Genomic DNA, 26,127 nt, shown 5'->3' with positions numbered 1-26,127 from the left:
ACAACCCAAAATGAATGACATTAAAAAGAGAGCATATTTTCTGTGGGTATTATCAGGGACATTTGATCCGTGTTAATTTACATCACATGAGGTATGAATGTATTGCACTTTCTTTGGGTTGCAGTGGTTTCACTATGACTCCATTCACCCTCCATTTATGCCTTTCAGCTGTTTTTTCCCCGGGTGTAATCGTTTTTTTAAAGTCTTAAACAACCCTCAATATACAGGAAATATATTTTTTCTAAGACACTGTGATGAAGAGACCCTTAGAAGAACATTGTGGCTGAGCACAACATGTTATCACCATACAGCCTTTTGACAACCATAAGAATATGCCCCTCCCCTATCAAGTTGGACCCCAGGAGCACAGGGGGCTTCCAAAGTCCACCTCCCTCTCTGGCACTTATTACAAAAATCAAATACAGAATCTTGAATGTATTTACTTCCCCCCCCCCCCCCCTTCCCCTCTTCTCTTTTTATTTAGGCATGGACAACGAGCCACGCTTGGTCCTTGGAGCGTGACACAAAAGCAAAGCGATTGCCAGGTAACAGGAGAGGCTGCGCCTTTGGTCCTAATTATTCCAGTCAACCCCCTCCATCGCCACCACCTTCATCTCAACTGCTTCCCTTGCTGGACTAGAACATCTTAATCCTTTTACCCACCCGTCCGCTCTCTTAGTGTCCTCGGGGCAGGGGCGGTTAGGCAAAAGGCAGCGGGTGGGGGTGTTCTCTGGTGGTGAATGTCAGGGAAGACTCCTGTTCAGGCCATGTTGGGGGCTTCATATAATGAAAGGCACCTGAGGACAACAAGGAAAGACAGTAGCAGCGTTAAAGAGATTCTCTGCATTCTCTTATTCAAATGCTTACATTCTCTATTGGTTAATATAGCAATATGTGTGCGACGTGAACTTAAGTGAGAGGTTTAATACTGTGAAAGAAGGATGAGATTTTTAAGAGTGCATGGGAGCAGGTGAGAATGGAAACTGGGGTCCTAGGTTAAATAATAAAACTGGTGAATAGCTTTGGGAATCTTCTTAGACATTCTTTGAACTTAATGTGGTGGGTAAAACTATCCTGAGACAGAGCCTTAGCCTGGATCTGTAGCTCTGCAGCACTGATCAATAACAACTCTAAATCTGACCTCCAGTAGGACACATGGTTCTAATCCTGGCCTGCCAAGGGCCATAATCGCCCCCTGCTAAAGAGCCTCCTTTTATACACATACACATACATACATGTGCTCACATATACACACAGGCACACACATTTCCTCAAACCCCCAAAATTCGGTCTCTCCCAGGACCGGCTAAATTAATGACATCAAGATGTTGCCACTGATGGGCCGGTCAACATGTGGTAGTGTAGCTCAGATCAGTCCCAGAAACACACCGCGCTCTCCCCTGCCTCCTGTCAAACACGCTTTGGGAAGTGGCTCCTTTCATTTGGGCGGCTATCTTTGTTACACAGAGGTCATTACATGGCTAGGTGCGCTATACCGGGGGTTTGATGGGCAAGCTCATCATATGGGGTCATGAAAGGACAGTGAGTGAAAATGTGTGTGTTGGGATGTGACCCGGACATGCCTCTGCATCAGGCCACGTGGATTGTCGGATGATGGTAATGTAAACTGAGGTAACCTGGCTCTAACATACATGTAATTTCAGCACAGCGCAGGGTGATTTGAGAAGCTCACTCATCAGAGGGCTCTGCGCAATTAGCTTGGGTTGTGAGATAGAAAACATAAACTAAATCACATAGACAGAGAAGGACTTCATAGAGGCACATAACCTCTAATCAAGTATAGATCATTTCAAATTCCAGTTTAGAAACCAAACAGCTGGGGACTTCTCAATTAGAGACTCTGAAATCTGAAAGTTATCTAATTGGCTCTATTGTATTTAAAAATATTTATGTTAAAATGTAGACTGATTAAATGTTTTTGGACCATTAAGTACTAAGGTTGTTCATTATGAAAGTCTTAGTTACGTTTCTTTTGTACGTTGTAAGTGTTATTTTCTAATACCTTCTTTTTTTGAAATTGTGTCAATGTGTTAGTAAACATACATTTGAAATACTATCGGCTTAATGGTTATCAGGGTTTACCTTTCACCATATCTCCATTATTTGTGTGATTGAACTTGTATTATGTTTGTGAATGCATCACTAAGAAATCACTAGTAAAGAATGAAGTTTTCAAGCATACCTTGCTCTGGCTGTACTGTCCATACTGGTAGGATGGGTGGTGGTCCATGGCGTAGGCTTGGGTGGTGTATGAAGGTGGGCAGTAAGACTGGGTGCTGGGCAGACTGGGCATACTGGTCAGGCCTGGTAGAGCCTCCAAGCGTTGGGAGCCATGACAGCTGGCAGCCATGCCACCGTTAGGCTCCAGGCCTCCGGTCAGCGGGGAGAGGGCGAAGTCACCCTGGGACTGATGTGGCACTCCACCTGGGTTCAATAGGCCCATTACCTGAGGGGGGAAATGGAGGAAGAGTTAGGGGGTTGGACTAGAAAATCACAAAGTAACACACTTAATAAACTAATTTAATAATTGATTCAAAATGAGAAATACATGGCAAAGTTCTTCACTGAAAAATAACCATTCAATCAACTTTTCCAACCGACTCGGGTGGCCCAAAGTGTAGACCCTCTCCTTGTTCATTTTCAGAAATACATTATTACTGGCTTCCCTCACACATGTGGTTTCCCTTTACTTTGCTTGACTGATTGGGGAGCTGATGGTAGCTAAAGACTTCAATCCTTTAGCTCACTAGTGGCTTCTGTTAGAATAATCCCGTCAAATGTATGGATGTAGAAGGTATTTTTCCACTTAAATTGTTCTTATCATAATGCTGCTATGCTTCGAGCACTGTGTTACAAAAGAAATTGATTAAAAAAAAGAAATAAAAATTCGAATTTGGCTTATTTTACATAACATAAGATATATATTTCAACAACACTTTTGTTAGAATGTGATACCTTTCAACCAGAATTCAAAAATGTGTGTGTTCACTGATGTATTGTGTCTGTTTTCTTATTGTCTGTTTTTCCCTCTCTCTTGATGCCCCAAAATCACCGTGTCCTTGTGATGCCAGGGTGAAGAGGCCAAAGGGTACGTGGGAACGAGGAGTAGAGCGTGTTTGTGTGTGAGAGCTACCTCTGCTGTGGAGTTGTGTATTTAACAGTGTGTGTGTGTGTGTGTGTGTGTGTGTGTGTGTGTGTGTGTGTGTGTGTGTGTGTGTGTGTGTGTGTGTGTGTGTGTGTGTGTGTGTGTGTGTGTGTGTGTGTGTGTGTGTGTGTGTGTGTGTGTGTGTGTGTGTGTGTGTGTGTGTGTGTGTGTGTGTGTGTGTGTGTGTGTGTGAGCACAGTCATGTGTAATATAAGCATTTTTTGCTCTGATGTCAGGGGTGTAGGGGTATCAGTGATAGATCGTGAACAGCTGCACATAGGTTTGCGTGAGAAGCAAAGTCACAAACATGTCTAAAAAGTGATGTTAAAGAGAGAACAAGAGTTACAGTCCATGTAGGAAAGAAAATACATCTAAAGCCAACTCAAAATGCACTGAAAATAGCCTTAAAAGTTTTTTATTTAAAAATAAATTGTAGAATAACTATCTCTGAGTAATATTAAAATAAGGCTTTCCCAAATGACAGCCAGCTGGCACACACATATGCACATGAACACACAGGACCCTTTAATGTAGGTAATGTACAGTTGTCTGTCAGAGTTATCTGACCTCACACATCTGAGGAACAAATTAATGTGGCCTACCACGAACATTCATTTATCTTACTGTTAAGAATTTGTGATATACCGTTTAAATACTCCATTACAATGTGAGTATTTCAAAAATGAAGGTGAAAATACAAATTCAGTTACTCATAAATCTCCCTGCTGCCTTAACAGTTGAAGCATCAGAAAATGACATTATTGCTACCACACACTTAAATATGTTTTATGGTTTTCCTCTTTAGTAGGTGATGTTTAGCCATCCTCCTTCAAACTTCATACATGTTTGCAATGTGTGTGTATGAGAGAGTGCATGCCTGTGTCAGAGGGTCTGTGCCTATCTACACGCTCATGCGTTCATGCACTCTCTGTCTGCAACTGAAACAGCAGCAGTTCCCGATGGTGTCTGTTTTGAGGTTGTTCCGGGGATTAGGTCTCAGGGGGGTGCAAATCCCGGCCGCTCGCTTGCTTGGTGAGAAAGGGTTCCTTTGGTATGCACCAGATCAGCGGTGAGACGCCAGAGACCCCGCACCACAGGGAAACCTCTGGCCTGACTGAAGCTCCAAATACAGCTCTAACTGCTCCGACAACAATATCCCCTATCTAACGTCAACCTTATCCATATCAAAACTGCATGGTGCTCAAATGTGACCGTATCTGGAGTTAACTGAACCTCTGAATCTCCTTACGGATGCAGAAGTAGATTGAGTGGCTTTAATAGACGGATTCAAAATGCAGATAGTCCGATAATTCCAGAAAGAATTTCACACAACATAAACCAAGCTGCGAAGCTAGTGGAGGAAATTGAAGCTGTAAAGTTTTCTAAGTGCAGAGAGGTCTTCATGTATTAACCATCAATGTCAGAGAATTTAATCAATCCTCATTTCCTCCCTCTTATTAAGTTAAAATCAGGGAATTAATTCTATCCTCGTCTGAAATGGAGAAAACTGTATTGCAATATACATTCAAACAGCTGCAATGAATACATGAATTAAAACAAATTAGCCAACAAAGTGAGTCATTTGCATAAATTACACACTTTGTTACGAGGGGATAGATTACTTCATTCCAATCAATTAAGACACTGGAACATTCTGTGATTGCAATTCCAGACGGAGACAACATTCCAGGCCTGCCGAGTACCCCGCGTAAGATGAGATGTCCACTGTGTGCAGAGCTGCCCACTGAGGTTAATGCTGAAACCATCCATGAGGCCACAGCACCTTTGGCCTTTGTATTGGAGTTAAAGTCACTGGTGACCCCGTGGATGTGTCAACTCACACCAAGGATATGCGCTCACTTACAGGATAGCAGCTATTAGCAGGTTACAAGATAGCTAATTATGCTACGATTAAAACCATAAACCACTGTCGCTCACAACCTTCATCATGTCATCTTCACCCTCCCGTGGGTATATATATATAAATAATGATTTAGAAGTGTGGCTATTTCTTTAGGTGGAAACAACAAAATCCATTCCTTAACTAGAGCTCATATATCAAAGCCATTAATTATACTCGGCCTCAATGGTGCCACCGACCACTTTCTGACCGTGCACCCTGGCAGCCACAACAAAGATCTTCTTTTTCCCCGAATATATATACATCCTCAGGCATTCACAACTATCCTGCCTGAGGCTGTTTTTTATCTGTGCCTGACAGGAGTCTGAGAATCTCTCTCATGGGTATTAGTACCCAGCATGCATTGCATGAGGGCCGGCCACCCTTTGTGGTGGTTAAAAGCTCGTTTTCCGCCTGTTAGTCCATCTTCTGAGCTGGTGGGGAGCCAGAGATGGACACTGATGACTGTGTAATCGACCATAATTGTCTTTTCAGTTTTGATTTGTGTCATCGTCGACATCCATACATCCTTCCTCATGTCTGGTCCCTTTCCCTCCCCAAAGACTGACGTTTGCCACATTTTAAATTCATCAAACAGCCCATCAGAATAAATAAAAATGAAAAGCTACCGTGTTTCTTGGCCTAACAAGGTTTCATCAATGTCACCGCAATGACACCTCCTGGGTCACACACAGTGTGTGTTTGTGTGTATCATTATCCTTCCATATGGTGCGCCTCATAAACACCGTGAAGAACTATTAATGTCCCCTTTCCTGGTGTGTGTGTGTGTGTGTGTGTGTGTGTGTGTGTGTGTGTGTGTGTGTGTGTGTGTGTGTGTGTGTGTGTGTGTGTGTGTGTGTGTGTGTGTGTGTGTGTGTGTGTGTGTGTGTGTGTGTGTGTGTGTGTGTGTGTGTGTGTGTGTGTGTGTGTGTGTGTGTGTGTGTGTGTGTGTGTGTGTGTGTGTGTGTGTGTGTGTGTGTGTGTGTGTGTGTGTGTGTGTGTGTGTGTGTGTGTGATGCAGATTCTATGTGTATATACGAGTATGTGCATGGAGGCCGACATTCACAGTTGTGTGTGTTTCTATTTAATGTTGTATTTTAATAAAGGAGATGAACCTGTGGTGACAGGCTGTTTCCGATGGCGGTGTTGACAGTGTTGGTGTGTCCTGGTTGGGTCACAAAGCTGTCCGAGTATCCTGAGAAGCCGTGACGTCCAGAGGACAGGCAGTACGCAGAGCTTCCATCCTGGGAGCCGGCCGAGGAACCAAGCCCACTCTGATGCACGGAGGTGGGGGGCAGGGGCTGCGGTCTGTGGACGGTACTGGGCTGCTCGGACGCTGCAGGGAATTAAACATTATACTTTAATATCAAATTATGGTTTGATTCGATATACTTTGGCTGCTTTTATAAGATCATTTTAGAATTTGCGTCATCAGATTTGTATAAATAAAATTTTTTAAAAACATAAACATTAAGTATGTGTGGGTGTGTTCAGCTAAACCCACCTTGAGATATAGAAGTGGGAGTGTAGGGGCTCTCGGAAAGCTGATAGTGCTGCAGGCCCGACATAGCTGACGGAGGGAAACCACCGGGGATAAGGTGGTTAAACGCCATCAGTTGATTGGCTCCTGCTTGCTTCCTCCACCGAGCTCTTCTGTTGCTGAACCACACCTGAGAGAAGAACAGAAATAAGTGGTTTTAGTTTGATTTATATGTTAACTTGATAGAATAAGCTTAATTGTACAGTACATATATTTAAGAGTGCATGGTGTTTTGAATATGTGTGTGCGTGTGTGGGTATGGGGCCTCTGACCCATTAAAGGGCTAAACTGATAGAGATCTAAACATCTGGAGCGTGCAGTGAAACCACAGACATTACATCTTTGTGTGCTACTGCAAGTTAATGGGTTCATTGGGTAACAGCTGTTAAAGCCTATATTAGCACACTATCTAAATCAGACATCTATTTTAAGATCTATACATAGATCTTTTTGTAGAGTGTCTGACAAAAATAGTAAGCCGTCTTCATACACAGTGGGTGCAGTGTACTTGAGTTTGTCTGTGTCTATACATGTGTAGAAGGGGGGTCAAGCGTACGGTCGAGGGGGACACATGTCTAATAGCTGTAAGGAATGTGTGGCAACAACCCAAGGCAATTTAACACCCACAAGACACATATCCATGACAGATCGACACATATCTTTGCTGTCAAGACTCTGTGGTTGAAGAGAGAGTCTGTGCATTTGTCTAACCTGAACTCGAGCCTCCGTCAGTTTGGCCCGCTGAGCCAGCTCCTCCCGCGTGTAGATGTCGGGATAGTGGGTGCGTTCAAAGGCCCTCTCCAGCTCCTCCAGCTGCTCCGCTGTGAAGGTGGTGCGGCTGCGACGCTGCTTCCTCTTCAGAGGCAGGCCTGGCTCAGAGTCCACGTCTGAGCCCTCGTCCGAGTGACTGGCTGGAATTGAAAAAACAAACACACCGTTACTTCTACATTCAAGGGAATGAGGCTGAGAAAACCCAGGGGTAAATACTAAGCAGGGACAGATTGGAGACAAAGGGTTTTGCTGAGTGTAACACATTGTACAGAGCAGATTTGGATTGTGTCCTTCCTTAAACTCCTCAGTGGTGCCTGAGGGGATCAAAAGCCAGAGGCTGCTTGAACATGGATTAAAGAGGGCTAGATCCCTCTGGGGCTTCTATTCCCTGGGACACTGTGTCTCTCTCAGTCTTAGCCATGCTGTGCGCTGCGCCGATAGGGTCCCATAGTAAAGAAAAGGCAGCCTTTTGCAGGTGCTTCTTAATCTGTTTGTTCAGTTGAGGGCAGGAGAGAGCGACTGGGTAACTTGGAGACAGCCATTGGGATCTAATTCAGCAGAAGAGGGGAATCAATGAAGGCCTGAGAGTAGAGACAGAGGACTTTTTCTGCCTTTCGGGGGGAGGTTTCCCATCTATTAAGAAATGATTAGGCTCCGTAAACTAGCGTGACAGCCTGCCATTGTCGGCCATTACATGTCTGCAATCCCCCATCTCTTTCTCCGTCCTTCGCACTCACAAACATGCATCTGCTGCGTCTCGGCTATGAGCTTTCACTCAATGAACGCGGCCTATGACAATGTGTCAAACACAGATGGACACAAGACAGAAAGAGTTGGAATGCACTCCCAAATCCACCCCGGAGGGACCTCTCGTGAGGAAGGTTCACTGCACCTTTTTGACACTATGCAGCTAGCACCTACGCTAAAGAAAAGAAAATAAGAGACCCCAAAAGTAGAGAGACAGGTGTAGGCAACAGAAAGGCTTCAGCAGAGGACTGAAGCTCGCCTGTTGCCCCAGACTGCTCATTCTCTCTCTGCCCTCCAGATTTAAAGCTTTAATTAAAAAGTGCCGAGTCAGACAAGGAGGGGGGCATGAGGGATCTCCCCTTGCCTCTGGAGCCTCTGGAGCCAAGCAGGAAATGTTTGTGCCGGTTGCCAGTGTGTGTCTGACCAGGCATTACACACGGATTTGCTCCCTGGGAATGCTGCTGTGCTTCGGCCCGACAGCACACAAGATTCTGATGCGAAGAGCTCTTTATTACATTTGAACCAAGGGCGCCTCGCAGAGGATTGGCTTCATAAAGACATAAAGTCTCACAGAGGATTGGCTTCATGCTAAGATACTCCTGGAACTTGCTCTGAGAGTTTGGGATGTGGTTTGTGTAGGTAAGGATGTGGCTTGAGATCAGTTGGAGCTCATTTTATAGAACCACTAAGGAGAAGGCCACACAGCAGGAACACTTGATACTTGTTCTGTAAGCAGATTTTTAAACATCAATGTTGTTTGGATTAGTAAGTAAAACTTCTAATAATCAGCACATAAACATAACTAGAGCAGATTTTAGGAAACAGCAAGCAAAGTTAAATGCAATGTCATTACCATTTCAATGATGTTGAAAGAAAGAGAAAGGGAAAGACAGGGAACCAATGACAGCGCAGAAACGAAAAGATTCCTAAGGGAGGGAAGGAGAGCTCATAAAACTCCTGAGAGGAGAAAGCTCCCCATTGGCACTGTAACTCATGTTAACTGCAGGGTGGGGGTGGGTCTCTCCTCCTTTGCCCGCTTTATTTCTGTCTTTCCCTCTCTTTTTCCCCTCCCTGTTTTTATTATTAGTAACTACAGAGAAAACACTCCGTCACAGACTCTCCCTTAATGGCAAATGACATTGTTGCTTTTGTCATCCTCTGGCTTGCACTTTCTCTTTTGCTCTCTTCCTCTCACACTCGCTGTCTTTTTTTTTGGAAGTGATGAGGCCAGGCCTTTGTATCTTAGCAGGGAAAAGCCTGTGGCAGGCCTCTGTTGGACCGATTACCACGCTCCATCTGTAGGAGCCATCAGGGACGCCCGGGCCCGCATTCAGGGGTCTGTCACCTGCCCAGCAGGGGAGAGCGGGGGGGGTTGTAGGGTGAGATGGGGGCTGTAAGGCCAGGGGCTGAGTGGGGGAATGAAGGGTGGGAGGGGAAAAGGGGGGGCACAAAGGGGTCCAGAGAAGGGCCACTGGGGGCTGTGGAGGGGCACAGCAGGGGAGCACCCCTTCATCCCCTCCCTCCACGGCCTGAGGGGCACAGAGCCGGGGGGATGGGGGAGTTGAAGAGGTTGACATGGAGAGGAGATGGGAGGCTGAAGGCACCTGAAGAAGATGCAGGGGAAGGGGTGTGGGGTGCCAAGCTAAGGAGAATGGGGGTGCTGGACATTCATAAAAGCAGACCTGTCCCTTCCATCACATCCATTCACTTCACTTCTCTGTTTCTGTGTGCTCACCCGCCGCTGCATCCACTACTTTGACATCTTCAAACAAGGCTCCTACGCTGCTGTGGATCGATTTTTGAGGCACGCCGATGCAAAAGCGGACTCGGAGAGGGTTGTTCCCACACATTCTCCGCGACAAACGGCAGAGGACGATACTAAAACACACAAAGGGAGGCCTCGACCTCCTTACTTAAACACCCCAAATCAAATTTTACGCTGCAGCTAAAGCACTAGGGAGCTGAAAATACTCCATAGCCGCTCACAGTCTGCCCGTGGCCCTGACAAGAATCTTAATAGAAAGATAGATTATTATCCCTCAAGCGGAAATTGGGACTGCTGGAGAGTTAGCCATAAAACATGTATTTCAAAACAAAGTGAGATGTAGATGAATACACTAATAACAAGCTAATTTAAATAGCAGATTGGATTGAGCATGATTTGTTTAACATAGTTTAGAGTGGTGTATTCAACAAGTGAATTCAACAGGTTTATTTCCCTGATTAGTAAATGTAATTAAAGAGGTACACTTACAGCTGTGCATGTGCACACACAAATATACAAAGCCAAAGACCAGCGGGGAAAAGGCAGTGCTACAGACCGACCGCTTAAGGTTAACAGAACCATTTATTGATCAAGAGAGGAGACTGACAAGCAGGGAAGATAAACCCCAGAGGGTCACAAGATGTGAACTTTGGGAACGTCCAGTTCTATTAGCTTCACCTGCAGCAGTTCTGCCTATAACAGGCCAAATAAAACGAGTGAGGAGTCCAACAGCGAGAATAAAGACTGCTCTTGTTTACTGCGGAGTATACATCAGCCAGGACTCTTCTTGCCAAGCATTCACCCCCTCCTTCCATCCATGCAAGAGATGTTAATATGAAGAGACATGCAAAGACGCACACACGAATGCACACACAAATTCACATATGTAGCTTGAAATGGCAAAAACATGAATGAGCGACAGAGAGAATATAGAAATGGGTATTAAAGGAAGCAAAATGAGCAAGTAAATGGAAGGAAAGGTAGAGAAATTGTAGGAAGGGACAGGGATGAAGAGCCGGAGTGTGAAAGAGAAGGAGAAGCGGAGCATATGGGGCAGTTTATAGCCTTGTCTTGGTAGGGGTTGGCTAGCCCTTCCTCCAGGGGCAGTTAATAGAAAAGGTAATTGAGCTACTGACATGTGTTCGCAACACAAAACAAAGGGCAGAAGAGACAAATGAACTAGTTATTTGCCCAGGGAAGTAGATCTAGCCCTTTCAGGCCACAGAGCATAGTGTGAGTGGGCCACTGAATAAAATAGTGATATGCTACATAGAGCCAGAGCGAGCAGATGCACTGGAGGAAAAGAATAGTTAACTGACAGCTTATGGGCTCAGCTGGGGTTAACAGTTAAGGGAAAAATGGGAGTGAGTGGGCTGCTCACTTGACTTGCTAAAGAGCCCCCAGGATCCTGCAGCTGCTCGGGAAAATGAGGGGAGGGGGCAGATATATAGAAAGAGAGATGGAAATGATGATGTGATGGACAGAAAAAGTGGAGTGAATACGCACAGGAGGTTGGCACTTAACGGACAAAGAAAGAGCTGGCGATATGACTTTGAAAGATGTATCTCAGTCTAATATTGGTGACGTGACAAAAAGCCACAAATGGCCCTTCATGGCCATTATGTGTGCCCAGTGTGCAGTGTTTATTATTTAGTTCCACCGTGGTGCCGTTAGGTGACGGTTTTCACGGTGGCATTTCCACCCTCGGGGCACGGACAAAGCAACGGCACAGAACCCACGCAGGGACGAAGCAACAGGCCAGTCTGCCGCACGTTCCAGTCAAACGGACACTAACCAGCAGAGCCCGTTTAGACAGACACTCAGACAACCAAACCAATCACCTCAATCAGAAGAACCAGCTCTCCAAACAGAAAAACCTGTACTATAATTCACACAGCAGACCAGAGCTGTCCCATCTTAAAAGGGAAGGTTCAATGACACTGCTTCACTGATGTGATTTTATGGAGATGGTCCGTTGTCATCTTTTCCCAAACATTATTGTAACCTCCTTTTCCTGGGGCCCTGATAGTTTTAACAGTCAAGTGACCCTCGGTTAGCCCCTGACCTTTCACAGCTTCTGCATGGCACCCTTACCACTGACCCTGCAACAAAACTCACACATCCTCACATTCCACACTACCTTGAAGTCTCCAATTGAAGGTGTACTTCTATTGGTTTTATGAGCTTTAAGTGCACATTTTAAACTTGTATTGTCATTTTAAAGCCTGTGTTTGGACAATTGTAAGACATAAAAGTTATAACATTGTCATTGTCTTGTTTATGTTTCTTATGCTGGTGTTATGTATTGTATTTTTATGTGTTTGTACAGCGACCTTGAGAGCCTTGATAAAATAAATGAATTATTATTATTATTATTATTATTATTATTATAACTTAAAAACATATATTTTTGTTATATTTGTTATCCTTAATTGTCTGTTGTTTGAGGTTTTTATTTATTTATAGAGGTAAAAAGGGACATTAATCAAATCAGAAACAGAGTTGTGCTGGCGTGTCTATAATGTGCTGCACGAAACAGCTCCACAAAAACTGAGGCTAAACAAAGTTAAGTGATTGACAACGCTGTCTGGCTTTACTCAATTAACTATCCCATTGTGTTCCTCTTTGCAGAGTCCCCTCGCCCCCGACCCTATTCTCTTCACACTCCTTTATCCTCCCCATCACAGAGTTTTGCTTGGCTAATACTTCCAAGGAAATAGAGAGCTCTTTTTCTACTGGGGCTCCTCTCCTTGACCTTCTATTGCTCACTGCTTCTCTTTCAGTCACTTCACAGTGTCTTTGGGGTTAGTGGGGAGAATGTGGAGAGTACATCAGCGCCGAGGGGCCGGCTCAGGGCAGGACCCCGGCCCATTACTTCAAAGTTGGCCTGCATTCATTAATTGTCCTTTGAATTAATATTGGAGGATCACAATGTGGGTGCCAACAGAGAAAGAGGCTTTAATGAAGCATAGAGTCTGCATTCAGTTGCAGATCAGCCAGTGTGGATTTTTTCTTTCTTTTTTTTTTGGGGAGAAAGACAGAGCCTTGAGAGTGATGCCAACACAGAAGGTAAAAGTGTTGAGTATTGATATTTGAAAAGGGGGAGAGAAACAAGGGGTTAGGAACTATCTATCCATCTATCAATCTATCTATTTATCTATCAATCTTTAAAAACATATATACAAAATCCTGTGGGTTAGCATTATAACCATTAAAAGAGAAAAACATAGAGTGAGGCCCACATATAAAACTCTACATTAAGCAGCCCTCCAGGAAAATGGAAATGTGGCTGTAGCAGACATTCCTCTGGTTGCGATGAAGCCTTCTGTCTTCCCTAAACCTCCAATATTTAACTCAATTTACCGTGGAAATGCGAGGACCCCTGACAAAGACACAAGTTGTAGAAATTCAACATCTATCTCTCTGTTTACAGTTCTGGGTTATTGCCATGCTGCTCTGTTGCTATTGCTCCCTGCGTGTGAGAGAAATGTATATGTTTATATTCCTAGATTACTCATGAGAATGTGGGTTATGAAACTTTAAAATTAGATTAGCTCGGATGTGGTAGCTGCATGTGGAAGTTTGCTACCGTCATCATTTTCCCCTTTGGAAATTCTTATTACAAACACTTTTAAAATGTTCGAAAATATGGTCAAATCTCCAACATAAATATGATTTTCTGCTCTCATTACTCTCTGAATTTCCTTCGCTCTAAATCCATGCCAACGTCACAGGGAGCCAGTTACCCAGTTTATTTACACAAACAAAGTCCTACTCAGCTCTTCTGACAAAAGCAGCTAAATCTTTCATGTTTTGTCAGCACTTGATTCCTCCTGTCCCTCTGGCTATTTGCCTGCCTCTGGACAATAGAGGCAGGAGAATGGCAGCAGATTGTTGGAATGCACCTCAATGAAACCAATTATTACATGTTGACTGCGTTCACCATGGCAGATTTGAAAGAACTGGGCTCATTCAATTTGGCACCGCAGGATTCCCTTTAAAGAGAAGTTACCCCTTTGACTGTTTGTATTTCTGAGCTTTCTTTTTCTTCTCCTTCTTTCTCCCTTTCACCCCCACTGCCATAAATGAATCCTGCGAGAGTGGCTACTCCTCTTTCATGACTTTGGTTACTTTAATTAGTTAAATGAGGCTAAAGTGCCAACGGTAAAAAAAATGGAAGCAAGGATGCTATCAATTAATTCAATGCCACTTATGGCAAAAAAACAATTACTTGAGACTGTTTAGTCTTCAAATAAAAATTACAGAGACAATTTCTGGGTTTAATCTTCAAGTTAAAATGATACACCAGGGACCAGAGAGTTGGATATTCTCCTGCGTTTTGGGCAAATGCGATAAATGGCAGAAATAATTGTTGTCAAGTGGGAGCTCAACTTGCTGTTAAAACGGTTTAAACCAGAGTAAATTCTTCCTCCATAACTCAACAGATAAAAGGGATGTAAACAACTTAGCTTCAGATTCATCCCAGCAAACATCCTTTTCCCACAATGCTCTTGCCACTTGCTAATGCCATGCAGACCTGGGGCAGCTCAGTAAACTTTATCCCACAAACCTAAGCAGTCCTTTTCCCAGACAAATAAATCTAAATGAGTCAGCTTTGATCTTAGCACTTAAGGAAAGACAACAATAGTAGTAGAGGAGAAAGGGGCAGAGAGCAACAGGCCTCTCTCCACCACAACAATAGCCTCTGCAAACACCTACTTAATCAATATTTGGCCAGAAGACACTCTCTCAGTCCCCAAACCTCCCTTTTCACATTCTAATGAAGAGCTATAAAAGGGAAAAACAACAACTACTTCCACAAAGAGACACAAGAATGAAATAGTGCTGTTCTGTATATCAATGGGGGAAAGTTCCTCAGAGCTGTTTGCATGTAGAATGTCAACCATTTGATGTGAAAAAGGCTAATGTTAGTTGTTTTCATTCACAAAATTCATACCAGCCTAAAATTATAAATTGAAGATTTAAAAAAAATTGCTCATTGTTTTTTTTTTCAACGTTGCATCCAAAATACTAACAAAATTAACTCTATAGGGGATATTAGAAAAGGCTGTGGGTACATCCTAATTAATATATTATTTGTTTTGAAATTTTCTTTGCAGTATATGCGTTTTAAAAGTTAGAAAAGTCAACAGGCTGATCAGTATTAGAGAAGTGTCTCGCCTGGAAGAGGGAGAGGGAAGTGCCCACAGATATTGCATGAATGTGTGCGCCCTAGGCTGAAAGGAAAGGGGCGGACTCTGTCTGAGATGAAAGTGGAGAGAAATAAAAGGTTTGGATTTAATCTAGTGGAGAGAAGGGTTTCCCTGCGCTCACTGGCTGAAGGCGTCACACTCACTGCGCAAAGACCGTGACAAAAGCTCCTTGCGCAAAAGTAACGGTATACCGTTCAATTTAATAACGCGAATTTAACACAGTGAAGGGGGAAATCACGAGCGGTGCCAAATGCGTTAACTTTTTTTTCTTTCTGTTAACTTAAAATGTAACAGTAAAAACGAATCTAAACAAACAACAACGCAATAATAAACACATCCGCGCAATAATCATTGATATTGCCAAACACCATTGTTTCCAAAGGACAAGTCATTAATAATTAACTCCAAACCGCATTATGTCTCCAACAGCAACCTTTTCCTTTTGCGGCAACACTCATTAGACCACAACAGGTCGTAAATCAACAGGTGTTTGTCTAAAGCCCGAGCTGTTTTTTTCTCATCTTTTTTGAATGACAAACTGTAAACAGTGGGGGAAAGCCCCAAGAAGTGGCACTTTTTTGAGCAGTCTATAAACCAGGTCGCTCTGGGCCTATTGGTGTCCCTGAATAATTCATCGCTCATTGCGGGTTCATAATGTCCTCTCCCGGCCTTTTGTCAGCGCAGTTTTTTCTCCCTTTCTTTCCCCATTTTGAAAGGCCTTGGCGTCTTTTTGTACACCACTGAGCCGCTCACTGGAGTTTGGCTTTTGTGCTCGTCAAACTGAGGTGTGGGTTTCAATGGACTCTCCCTGCTTTGTCCACTGAAGTTCATCCTCAAGTGTCCGATTGTGCGTAAAAAATAGTTTCTCAGGCTTGGAAGTTAGACAAATGTTTGATTATCCACTTAAAAAAATCTATGCCCTTATTGTTAAAACGTGAAGGCCTAAACGCATGCGTAAACACCTGGAACTTATGTATTTAACTTTTCTGTGCAGGTCCATAACAAACAGGGGTGGCCATTTATATAAATTCCATATAAACAAATAAGGTTACAATTCTTGCTATATTAGTACTGTTTGGATTTTAATTTTCGTGTGTGTTATTATAAAACTATTGTCTTAAAACTTTTCCGTCCAAGATGAGACCGACAACCAAATATCAACCATCCATAATCAGATCAGTTTGCCATATTTTTAAATCCTAGTATAGCACACAGCAAAGATGTCCCTTTTTGTTGAAAAAATAAATATATAACGCTGCACTTACATCTGTCTCCCAGAATGCCATCGATGCTGTGTTTTGTCCGTGGTTCGCTTTCCTCCATCTCCCTCTTTACTACTTCATCATCCTCCTCATCATCATCACCGCCTCCGCCGAATTTAGACCGCATGATGCGACTTATGGCGCTCACTTCAAAAAAGAATGTGAAACAAAGATAAATACAGATAGATATAGAAATTATTATTGATGTTACACATTAATACAAAAATAAACTGCATGCAAAGGAATACAAAAACATAAAAACTATTTTCACAAATGCTGTCTGATTTGTACAAGCTAATTAAATATTAGCCCGTTTTTTTCTATGCTTCCCAGCTTCAGAAACTGTCTCCACCTGAGGGGACGTTGTTTCTGTCGCAGACCGCATCTTTCAGAAGTTTGTCCCTGATTTCCCAGCTGAACATGCCCGGGTTTTCTCTCTTGTACTCTTCAATTTTCTTGTCCACCTCTGGAGAAGCGATTTGCTTTGATGGGAGAAAGAGGAGAAGAACAGTTTGTCACTTGTTTTATATTTAATAGTCTCATTAAAGGCGAGACACTGCCACATTATAAAGTTTGGAATTATATGTTAAAAACAGAGTTGTAACACCATGTTCCAAAAGATGCAATCATAGAAGAGGATCTTCAAGTCAAACTGATTTAACTTTTGTTTTTCACACCCAAACAGTGGAGACTGTGACATTTAAACCGCATAACAACCTTGTTCTTAATTTAAGATACATTGGTTGTCCAATTCCTCACATTTTAGTATATGAATTTAGACAAATAGCACCGGGACATGTGTCTCACCTTTGGCTTGCTGCCTCCGATGGCTCCCGGCCTGATGGAGCCTGTCTCCTGGTACCGGCACAGGATTTTGGAGACGCAGCCGTGGGACACGCGCAGCTGACGGGAGATGACGCACGGCCGGACGCCGTGGTGTGCCATCTCCACGATTTTATGGCGGATGTGGTTGGGGAGAGGTCTGCCGTTTATGAAGACACCACCGAGCTGGTTCACCCGTCCCTGTCCTAACGGAGTGGACACTGCACAGAGGTCCATGACATTTAGTTATTAAAATACTCATAACTTGTAGAATAAAACAATGTTTGTTTCGTTGGTTTCAAAACTCGAACGCTGGTTATATTAAGTGATAACAAAACAACTTACAAACTGTAGCAAAGTAGCTTTGTAGATTATTATCCGCGAATAGTTACACTTTTAAAGTGTGATCAAACGTATTTAACATAAAACAAATCGTTCGTTTTATAGGCAAAATATGCAGGCTAGAAAAAATCCAACAGACCTAAAGAAATATAATGTTGCATCTCGCGTGACAGGACAAAATACATTTATTTCCAGAAATCTTCACTCATGTCTAGCCAAATGAATGTGATTATAAAACATAAAAAGCGATCAATTATAGACTAAATAAATACAATTTACATTTAAAAAAAAAAAAGATAAATCATGTGGCACTATAACGACTCAAGCCGGGATTTCTACTGTTTTATAAATTGTTATTTAAAACGTACAAGATTAAACAAGTCGTTATTCATTGGCTATTTTTCTTCAGGTTTAGATAGCTGTTTCAGAACTCGTGTTTTTTTAACTTTACTGAAGTTATCGAAAAGTGGAGCAGCAACTGGTGGTGGGGTCTTACCTTCCAGAGAGTATCCTCCCCGGGGGAAGTTCTGGTGAGGAGTCGGTCTCATCATCCTGGGTAACCCTCCTGCAAGCGCTGTCATGATTCCTGACTTTCTGTCAGGTAACACGAAGCTGCCTTTGTGTGTCGCTTTTAATCCCACAAAATACCCTTTTGTTTGTTGTAATAGTTCGCCTTCTCTACAGGCGCGATGCAGCATGCGTTTCCTCGAGTAACAGGTTGCCTCAACAAGACAAACAGTGGAGCCCCCTCGGTGTGGCTGACTGGTATCCAGAGGCCGGAGTGGGCTAAGGTGAGAGTGTAAATCAGAGTGCAGGTCGCTAACAGTCCTGCGGGGATAGAGGGGATGCTTTGAGAGGATGGATGGAAGTCAAACATTTTATCTGTGGTGGTTGTCCCCTCCGACTCCGCGCTGCGCCTCCCGATTGGTCGAAGACCCGGACGTTCAGGGGCTGGGGAGCTCTGTGATTGGACAGCACGAGCTCCCTTCTGTCTGTATTGACCTCACGAGTTCAGTTTGTGGTGTCACAAGCTTCTGCAAGAAAGGTTGTACCAACTGCACAACTTTTATTAAAAGCAAGGAATTACCTGTGCGGATATATATCTGATTTATTTCCCGGAAATCCGTATTATGGTCGTGTGTGAACACTGGGTGTTTATTACAAGAACGTTTAGTGTTGTACCAAACAGTAAACATGTAAGAGTGCAGAATTATTAAGCCTATAGGCCTACTTGAAGTATATAAATTAATACATAATGTATTTTTAGCTTATATTTATGAAACGTTGCCCGGAATACAAAGATGCTCAAACTTCATACAATACTTCCCAACACACACATATACACAGATTGGTGCATATTTTACATTTCCATACTTAAACATATTAAGAAAAAATAATTATTGTTTTTCGATCTGGTAAAATATTAAAACAGATGCAGTTGTTTAATTTGTTGTTTGTTTTTAGCCTATGTTTAACTTGTTATTATTATTGTTATAAACACTGACAAATGCAATGAATTAATTCAAAACTACTTATTGTTTACGCATTGAGTTATGCTTGTGAAAAATATGGGGTATTATCACTGTATATTATGAGCGTGGAGATTTTATTGTACATGATAAAAAGCTACCGAGTAGTTATGACGGTGTAATGCAGCGCAGGTGCTCGCTATGGGCTCTCGTTTCTGAGTAGAAAGATATGCAGCACGTGGGAAAATGTTCGACCTACATTATAATAACTTAAACAGGGAATATTATAAAGACAACAATTATTTGAAAGGAACAAAGTATGACATCCTGTTTGTTATTAGTATTATTATTATTAATAATAATAATTAACATTACATTGTGATCATTAGAAGCCAACACCACTTTGTTTTAATTGCAACAAATGAGATTCTGCACCCAATGGAGTCCACATGGTGCATCAGTCTATAACTCTTTTCTCAAAAGCTTTGTATTGTGTCACTTTGTAAATAGCTACGCCACTAATAACACGGGGTTTGTGATGCAAACTCTTTCAGTTTTTATAATTGATTTGCATACGATGTTATTTTTATTTTATGCCAGAAAATACATTTGGGGAATACAATCTTTGAAAAGAGGAACTGGCTCGTTTTTATTTAATCACCAGGATAAAGGACGTAATAAGGTTTTCGCTATTGAAGACAGACATCACTCACAATGGAGGCCAGGAGAGAAATATTGTGTGGATGCGGGGGATTCCCAGCGTGCAAAGGAGGATCTATTTTTTCACGAGTTCCACCACACCCCACGCAAAAGCTCTGCACAGTCTTCTAATAGTTGTTTGAATGCAACAATAGGTGCTGCGCGGACCCGTGGCTCAGCCACACGGCGCTGTAACACATCCGTGCAAATGGTCGATTATAGACATAGAACCACATGAGGGATCATTTGACTTTTCTGAAGCTTGTAGAGTTGTGATAATTATGATAATTAGGCGTGTTTAATAGACCGATACATTTTATTCCTTTCCCCCCAGGAATAAGACCATAATACTGCCTGAATCTGTTTAGAGGCCTCCACAACCTGCATACCATGAGTGACTGGTCGGTCATGACCTCTTTAGACAAACTGATGCATCATTCTGGCAGGCAATTAATTGATCACCTTAAGATATTGTTGTCTAAACATAACAATGATCAAGAAAAAATATTGTCACAACCTTATGTAGAGAATGAATGCAGCCTTAAGTGAAAATATGAATAAGCAAAACCAGTTGTTTGGTGCTTCTGTTGTGACAGTAAAAAAGTAATTTAAAAAACAGCATTTGCCCATGGGGGATAAGAGTTGTAACATAAGATTTGTTAAGCTTTTTTGAAATTATTGTTACTATTAACCTAACGTTATAGTCAACCTTTTGCTCCTTTCAGTGCAGTGTCCCACAGCATGTTGCTTAGTGTATTTTGTATTCCTCCTGTAAGACTTAGTGAAAAAATGGTGTAGTGGACCTGGAACATGTGGAAACATTATAATGTCCATAAAAGAAGGAATTGGGAGGGGGAAAGAAAGTTATCATACTAAAGTTTGACTATCATGAAAAGGATATTGGATCTACCATGTCAAATCAATTAGTGGGGGTAAGCTGAGCAGAAATGTGCTGTGGTGGTGAAGAAAATGCATAAAAAATAAAGGAACAAAATGGCCCCGAAAATAAATAGTGTGTTAAAATTACTAGGCCCACGCACAGAATAGGGCCATGGGCTTTCGAGGCTGTATTTTTCGGAAATTGTACACATAGAAATCCCAGAATAACTAGCTCTGCATCCAATAAAGCTAACATTAGTCAAATAGCCGATAACCCATAGGCAGTTTTGATCTTGGCTGAGGCCATAGAGATAAGTTCCTACAATGCGTCAGACTAAGGCCTATTTAGAGCACTGGAAACATCTCCATTCTCTCCAGAGGAACTTACAATACTGCTCAGTCTTCATGATTAACCATCAGATCAAAAATAGATACAAATGAATCAGACCATCACAGTGATTATCTAACCATAAACCATGGGAATAAACTTCTAAATGAAGAAGCTTCAATTCATTCTCACAATTAAAATAGTCAGTCATGCATTCCTTCATGTAACAGACACACAGTTGACACTCTAGCTCTAGCCTGCTGTCACAAGCAGAAAGACAGATACCTTGAGTGGATAACCCTGATTTGCATTATTCATTGGGTTTTTATAGAGGTTTTAGTACGTTAAAATAACAGCTAGTTGTAAAACAGCGTGTGCCTAACCTTTATTGGTCTTCAGAGAATCATGCCACTGCTGTGAGGGAATTTTGAATAATGCGTTATTATGTCTCTAGTTCTCACCCACAATGGTCTAATTATAGTTGAGGGTTCGACAAAGAGTTTGATTACCAGTTTCTCTATGAAATATTCTAAATACAGATGTACTTATTTTTAAAAGGTGCTTGAATATTTTTTGGTCACATGGCATGCAGACACAGCTCCTAAACTAAAGATGTGGTAAACATGTATTTGTTGAAATAAAGTCCACAGTTATATGGTTTTCCATTATTTATTTTAATGTAAATGATTTCTGCATTCAATTCTAATTTGAGGCAACACACTATGCCCTATGTTAACATTGGTTAGAAATGACCATGAAGTGCGGTTATAATTCCCCTTTAAAATGAATTGGATCGCATCTGATGTTATAGTTTTAGTGTTTGTGATAAATCATCATTTATGTTTGATGTGTTGTCTTTATGAGCCTGCAGCAGTTCAGTGACAATTCAAAAGAGCTTTGCATCACAAAGACTACAGAGCGGACATTGTGTGAAGTATGAGAAACAGATTAGAAGAATGGCCAGGCCGACATCTAGATAAGCATCTCAGAAAACATTGCATCTGCAGAAGAAGGAAATCCACTCTGTGATTACTATCCTTAGGATGTTTCTGTTACAAGGTACCCTTCCAAAGAGGCACTGTTTTTCTCATGTGTTTGATCTTATCAAATACATACAGCCCACAACAATTCAGTGGGAAGTCAAACTGAGTGCGGTTATCATAACAAAGAGCCAAAAGGTGCACCCAGGTGAGAGAGAGAAAAGAGAAGGAGAGCATTTGTTAACATACAGCCTCTGGGGATGTAGGGTTACTTTAATAGTTCCGCAAGCGAGGATTGAAAATAGTGAGTTTCTAGTTTATGGTCCCATGATGAGCATACAGAGATACTATAAGATTCTTATCTTTCCTACGTTATACACCTCTGCTTCAGCGTGCATGTGTGTGCGTGTGTGTGAGAGAGGCAAGGAAGACATTGTATCTTGTGTTGTGACAACCCCATGAGGTGGATTTCACACTTCCCCAAAGAAACTGGATGCATCCTGATATAAAGCAATAATATATTTTAGATTATGACATATCCAGTACAAGGTTACGTTGTGAGTCAATTTGCAACTGTGAAACATATTGTATGATAGGTGATTTTCAATTGGCTGTATATTATGCACATATGTTTGCTTGGAAATGACCAAAACATGTCAAACACAAGGCTGTTCTTTGCTTTCAATGTTTGCAGTTTGCCATCACGCAACATACAGGGATCCAAAATGTTATGTCGTATACATTTTGTTTTTAGAACATAATTGGGTTCTATGCAAACTGTACTGTTTTCACATTATTTTACTTCTTTCATGTAAACATTTCTGGACTATATTTAACATTATTTTACTGAAACGTACATATTTGCATACATAGTAAAACAACAACAATCATTAATTCCATGATTAATGTATGATAACTTGTCTTCTATCACACCTATTCTCTTTTGATAATCCTAACGTGCTTTAAAACAGGTCTAATTGAACAAGTGCTTTCAAAAGCATTATTAATCGGATTACTGCTTTAAATAACTGTAACTCATTACAGTTACTACAATGTTAAATGTCATTATTGCATGTAATTGTATGAGACTGTAATCCAGTTAGACACAATATACTACTTCGCAAGCCTATATTCTTTTTGCGCAAACATGCATGCATACATTCATCCACAAGAGGGCACATGTTCTCGGAGAAATGCCATAAAGCTCCGTCTGACACCATGAGACCCACCAACATCATTTTACAGGGACATATATCTATTCTAAAACATCTTGAAAGACATAACTTCACTGCGTGCTATCATGTGTGGCGAGGTGATGCAATTACAGCAGTTGATCTTTTTTTATCAAATATAAATTAGGCTGTACAATATACCTTCTGTTAACCAGACAAGGTTTTAAAACAATCAAGAGGAGAGGAAGTCGGACGAGAAGAGTTAACACTACTTGACATTCAATCCCCCAAATGAATTGATTTTCCAGCAGGGGAATCAATTTCTAAAATTATTTCTGCTTTCATTTCCAAGTGCATTGAAACCATAGATGACATTTGACAGTTGTTTAGTTATGGTATGGATGCTGCAGGGGTTGTCAACACTTTGTACAGTCATTCAAAAGTGATATACAGGTGTATCTGAGCCAAGGTAAGGGCAACCTGAGCCTGCAGGGTTTAATGCATCTTGAAAAATGTCATCAACATTTTTGACATAAAAAAGTATGTGTATGGTGGTCAGATAGTGTTTTTAGATTCAAAATCAAGTTTTAACTGCATATTAAGAGTGGTTGTAAAGACAGGGAGTTTTAAAGTGTGGAGAAAATGGGGCAGCATTTGGGACAGCAAAAGACCATTAGCAAATATGATGTCCTTCATCTTGAAAGTTAAATAACAGCACTTAAAATACAGACTTATTTCTAGAATATTTAGCTGCAGCTCAGGGTGTCACTGCTGATTGCTGGGTGGGCGATACTACAAAATCTGGATTCGATCCGATACCAAGTATTTCAGGGCCAGTATCACCGATACCGATAAAAAGCGTCTTATGTACTTTCATATAGGGGAGAGCTGCATGACATGATTTTTGAGCTGAAAGCATTATAGACTAAATCTGAATTCATTTTCATGATTAAAGACAGGACAGTTTTTATATACAAATAAACGTTTTACTTTTGCAAATTGAAAGTGCAAACATGAAAAATAACAATACAAAGTGGCCACAGTAGCGAACTGCCTTCTTGCACACATCACAGTTCGCTAAGTTTTCATTGACAGTTGTGAAATAGCTCCATACAATGCTCCTCTTTCTCTCAGCCATCATGCGCGTGTGTGTGTCGCACTCGCGAGTCGCTGGCTGCTGTCTGTCAGCTTGATAATCGGCCGTCAGGCAGGGAGCGCGCTGCAAGTGCTTGAGCCTCGAGGAGAGGAGGACAGCAGTGGAGAGAGAAGAAAAGAGCGCATATACTTGTGTTCGTCTGCACTCAGCACATCGTTTTTGATTCAATTGACGAGTAGAGGAGAGGAAAAAAAAAAGTATAAAAGTATCGATCCTATTGGCAGTATCGATATTTTGAAACGTAATGTAATATCGGAAGTATCGATATTTTGGGATCGATCCGCTCACCCCTACTGATTGCACTACTCTGCGCTGTCCACTGCATGTGGTGCTGAAATGCCTACGGGACAAACAAAAGGTGGTGCTGTCTATTGTCCCTGCAGGCACTACATTCTAATTATACGGTTAAATAGGGCTATTTAATCCACCGTATACACATGAGCCACACTTGTGACAAATGAACCAGGTGACACAGACCATATTGGAAAGTCAATTTGAATACATTTGCCACCTGGATGATTTTATGGTAAACGGGGTTTAGTTCTGGTAATATGATCCCAATGAGGCCCATAGTCTGTCCCTGTCCACGGGTTGTGCCCCGGGCCGGTTACGCAACAAGTCTGTGATCGGACTTGGACACAACCGGGTAGACCAACGACAGACGACTGGACTGACTCATAGGACATGCAGTGATGCAGAGATAATATTTCTCACATTAAAACGTTGTATCGAAATACGGCCATCTTCCAACCAGGAAATACTGCACAGTATGATTGTGCTTGTTTATTCAAATGTATCTCCGTGAAATAATACTGTTTCGGTAGCCCTATTCTACGGGAACATGGCGGAGGCGGTCGTTACAGGAGGTGAGTGTGGCTCAGCTCCGCCTGACGTGACCGACTCGTTCCCTAGCGAGGAATACGAGTGCACAATATGCTACAACTACTTCGACCTCGGCCGCCACACTCCCAAACTGCTGGCCTGCTCCCACACCTTCTGCCATGAGTGCCTCGACGCTCTGCACCTCCGTGGGGGTCGTGGATGGAGAATCGGCTGCCCCGTGTGTCGCCACCGAACTCCGGTGCCGGGGTACCGTGTGCACAACCTCCCCGACAACAGCTCGTTGACTCAGTTGCTCCCGCTTAAAAATCACGAGCCCTTGGACTCATCCTTCACAGATGTCCAGACAGGTTCAGCCGCGTATTCAGCCACCTCCCAGGAGAGCACCGCCAGCTGTCAGACTTGCGTTCATGACCGGCTGCGTGTGCGCCATCTTTTCTTTCATGTCCATGTTGGTGCTCTTATTTCTGGGGCTCATCTTTGTGCATAACTTCAATCACACGTCGTGGCCCGTCGGCCCTCTCTGTCTGTTTGTTGCCAGTGTCCTAGCCCCGTTTTCACTCATCCTCACTTGGTTGATGTGCATGTTGAAGTTCAGACCTGAAACTCAAGACAGCAGTTTCCTCACTTCTAATGTGATGTGATCATCTGGCTGTGAATGGATACATTAGCCATATTAGTATAATTAAAGGGAAATGTGTTTATTTATCTCAGTGTGCTTAGGTGCCCATATGATATATAGATGCTTCAGTGTTTGTGAAGGATGAATGCATTTGGAAAAGGATAGGTGTTAAAATGAAAATGATCGTTGGCTGGATTCCATTTAGCTGCTTGTGTTTCCGGGTTATGGTGTTGTGCATGCTGGTTCACGGTCACACTCTCTTGACTTACTGGGGCACTCGAGTTATTGTTAAAAATATAAGGTACATGTGCTTTTTGTAATTAATTTATAAATGATGTCTCTTACAAAACAATACCTATTTTGACTCTAACAGATTGTTGTATGAGCATCATTAAAGAAGCAATACTACAGTATCTACTAATATAGCATACAGAGTAAAAGTACAATACAATAC

The 26,127-nt window shown here is 42.1% G+C and overlaps 1 protein-coding gene across 1 annotated transcript; it reads right to left on the bottom strand.

Annotated features, from left to right (window-relative positions):
• Nucleotides 1-471: 471 nt before the first annotated feature.
• pax3a (paired box 3a) lies at nt 472-18,365 on the bottom strand. Its single transcript, XM_034103634.1, has 9 exons — nt 18,025-18,365; nt 17,172-17,407; nt 16,717-16,846; nt 16,368-16,511; nt 7,318-7,517; nt 6,571-6,736; nt 6,182-6,402; nt 2,204-2,467; nt 472-797 (listed from the first exon to the last, which is right to left on the bottom strand). The coding sequence occupies exons 1-9, from the start codon at nt 18,224-18,226 to the stop codon at nt 780-782; spliced, it is 1,581 nt and encodes a 526-aa protein (XP_033959525.1). The 5' UTR covers nt 18,227-18,365; the 3' UTR covers nt 472-779.
• Nucleotides 18,366-26,127: the final 7,762 nt, after the last annotated feature.

Source organism: Pseudochaenichthys georgianus, chromosome 17, assembly GCF_902827115.2.
Source record: "Pseudochaenichthys georgianus chromosome 17, fPseGeo1.2, whole genome shotgun sequence".
NCBI classification, from domain to species: Eukaryota; Metazoa; Chordata; class Actinopteri; order Perciformes; family Channichthyidae; genus Pseudochaenichthys; species Pseudochaenichthys georgianus.
The sequence above is the reverse complement of the archived record's forward strand: the minus strand, read 5'-3'. Positions and strand labels throughout refer to the sequence as shown.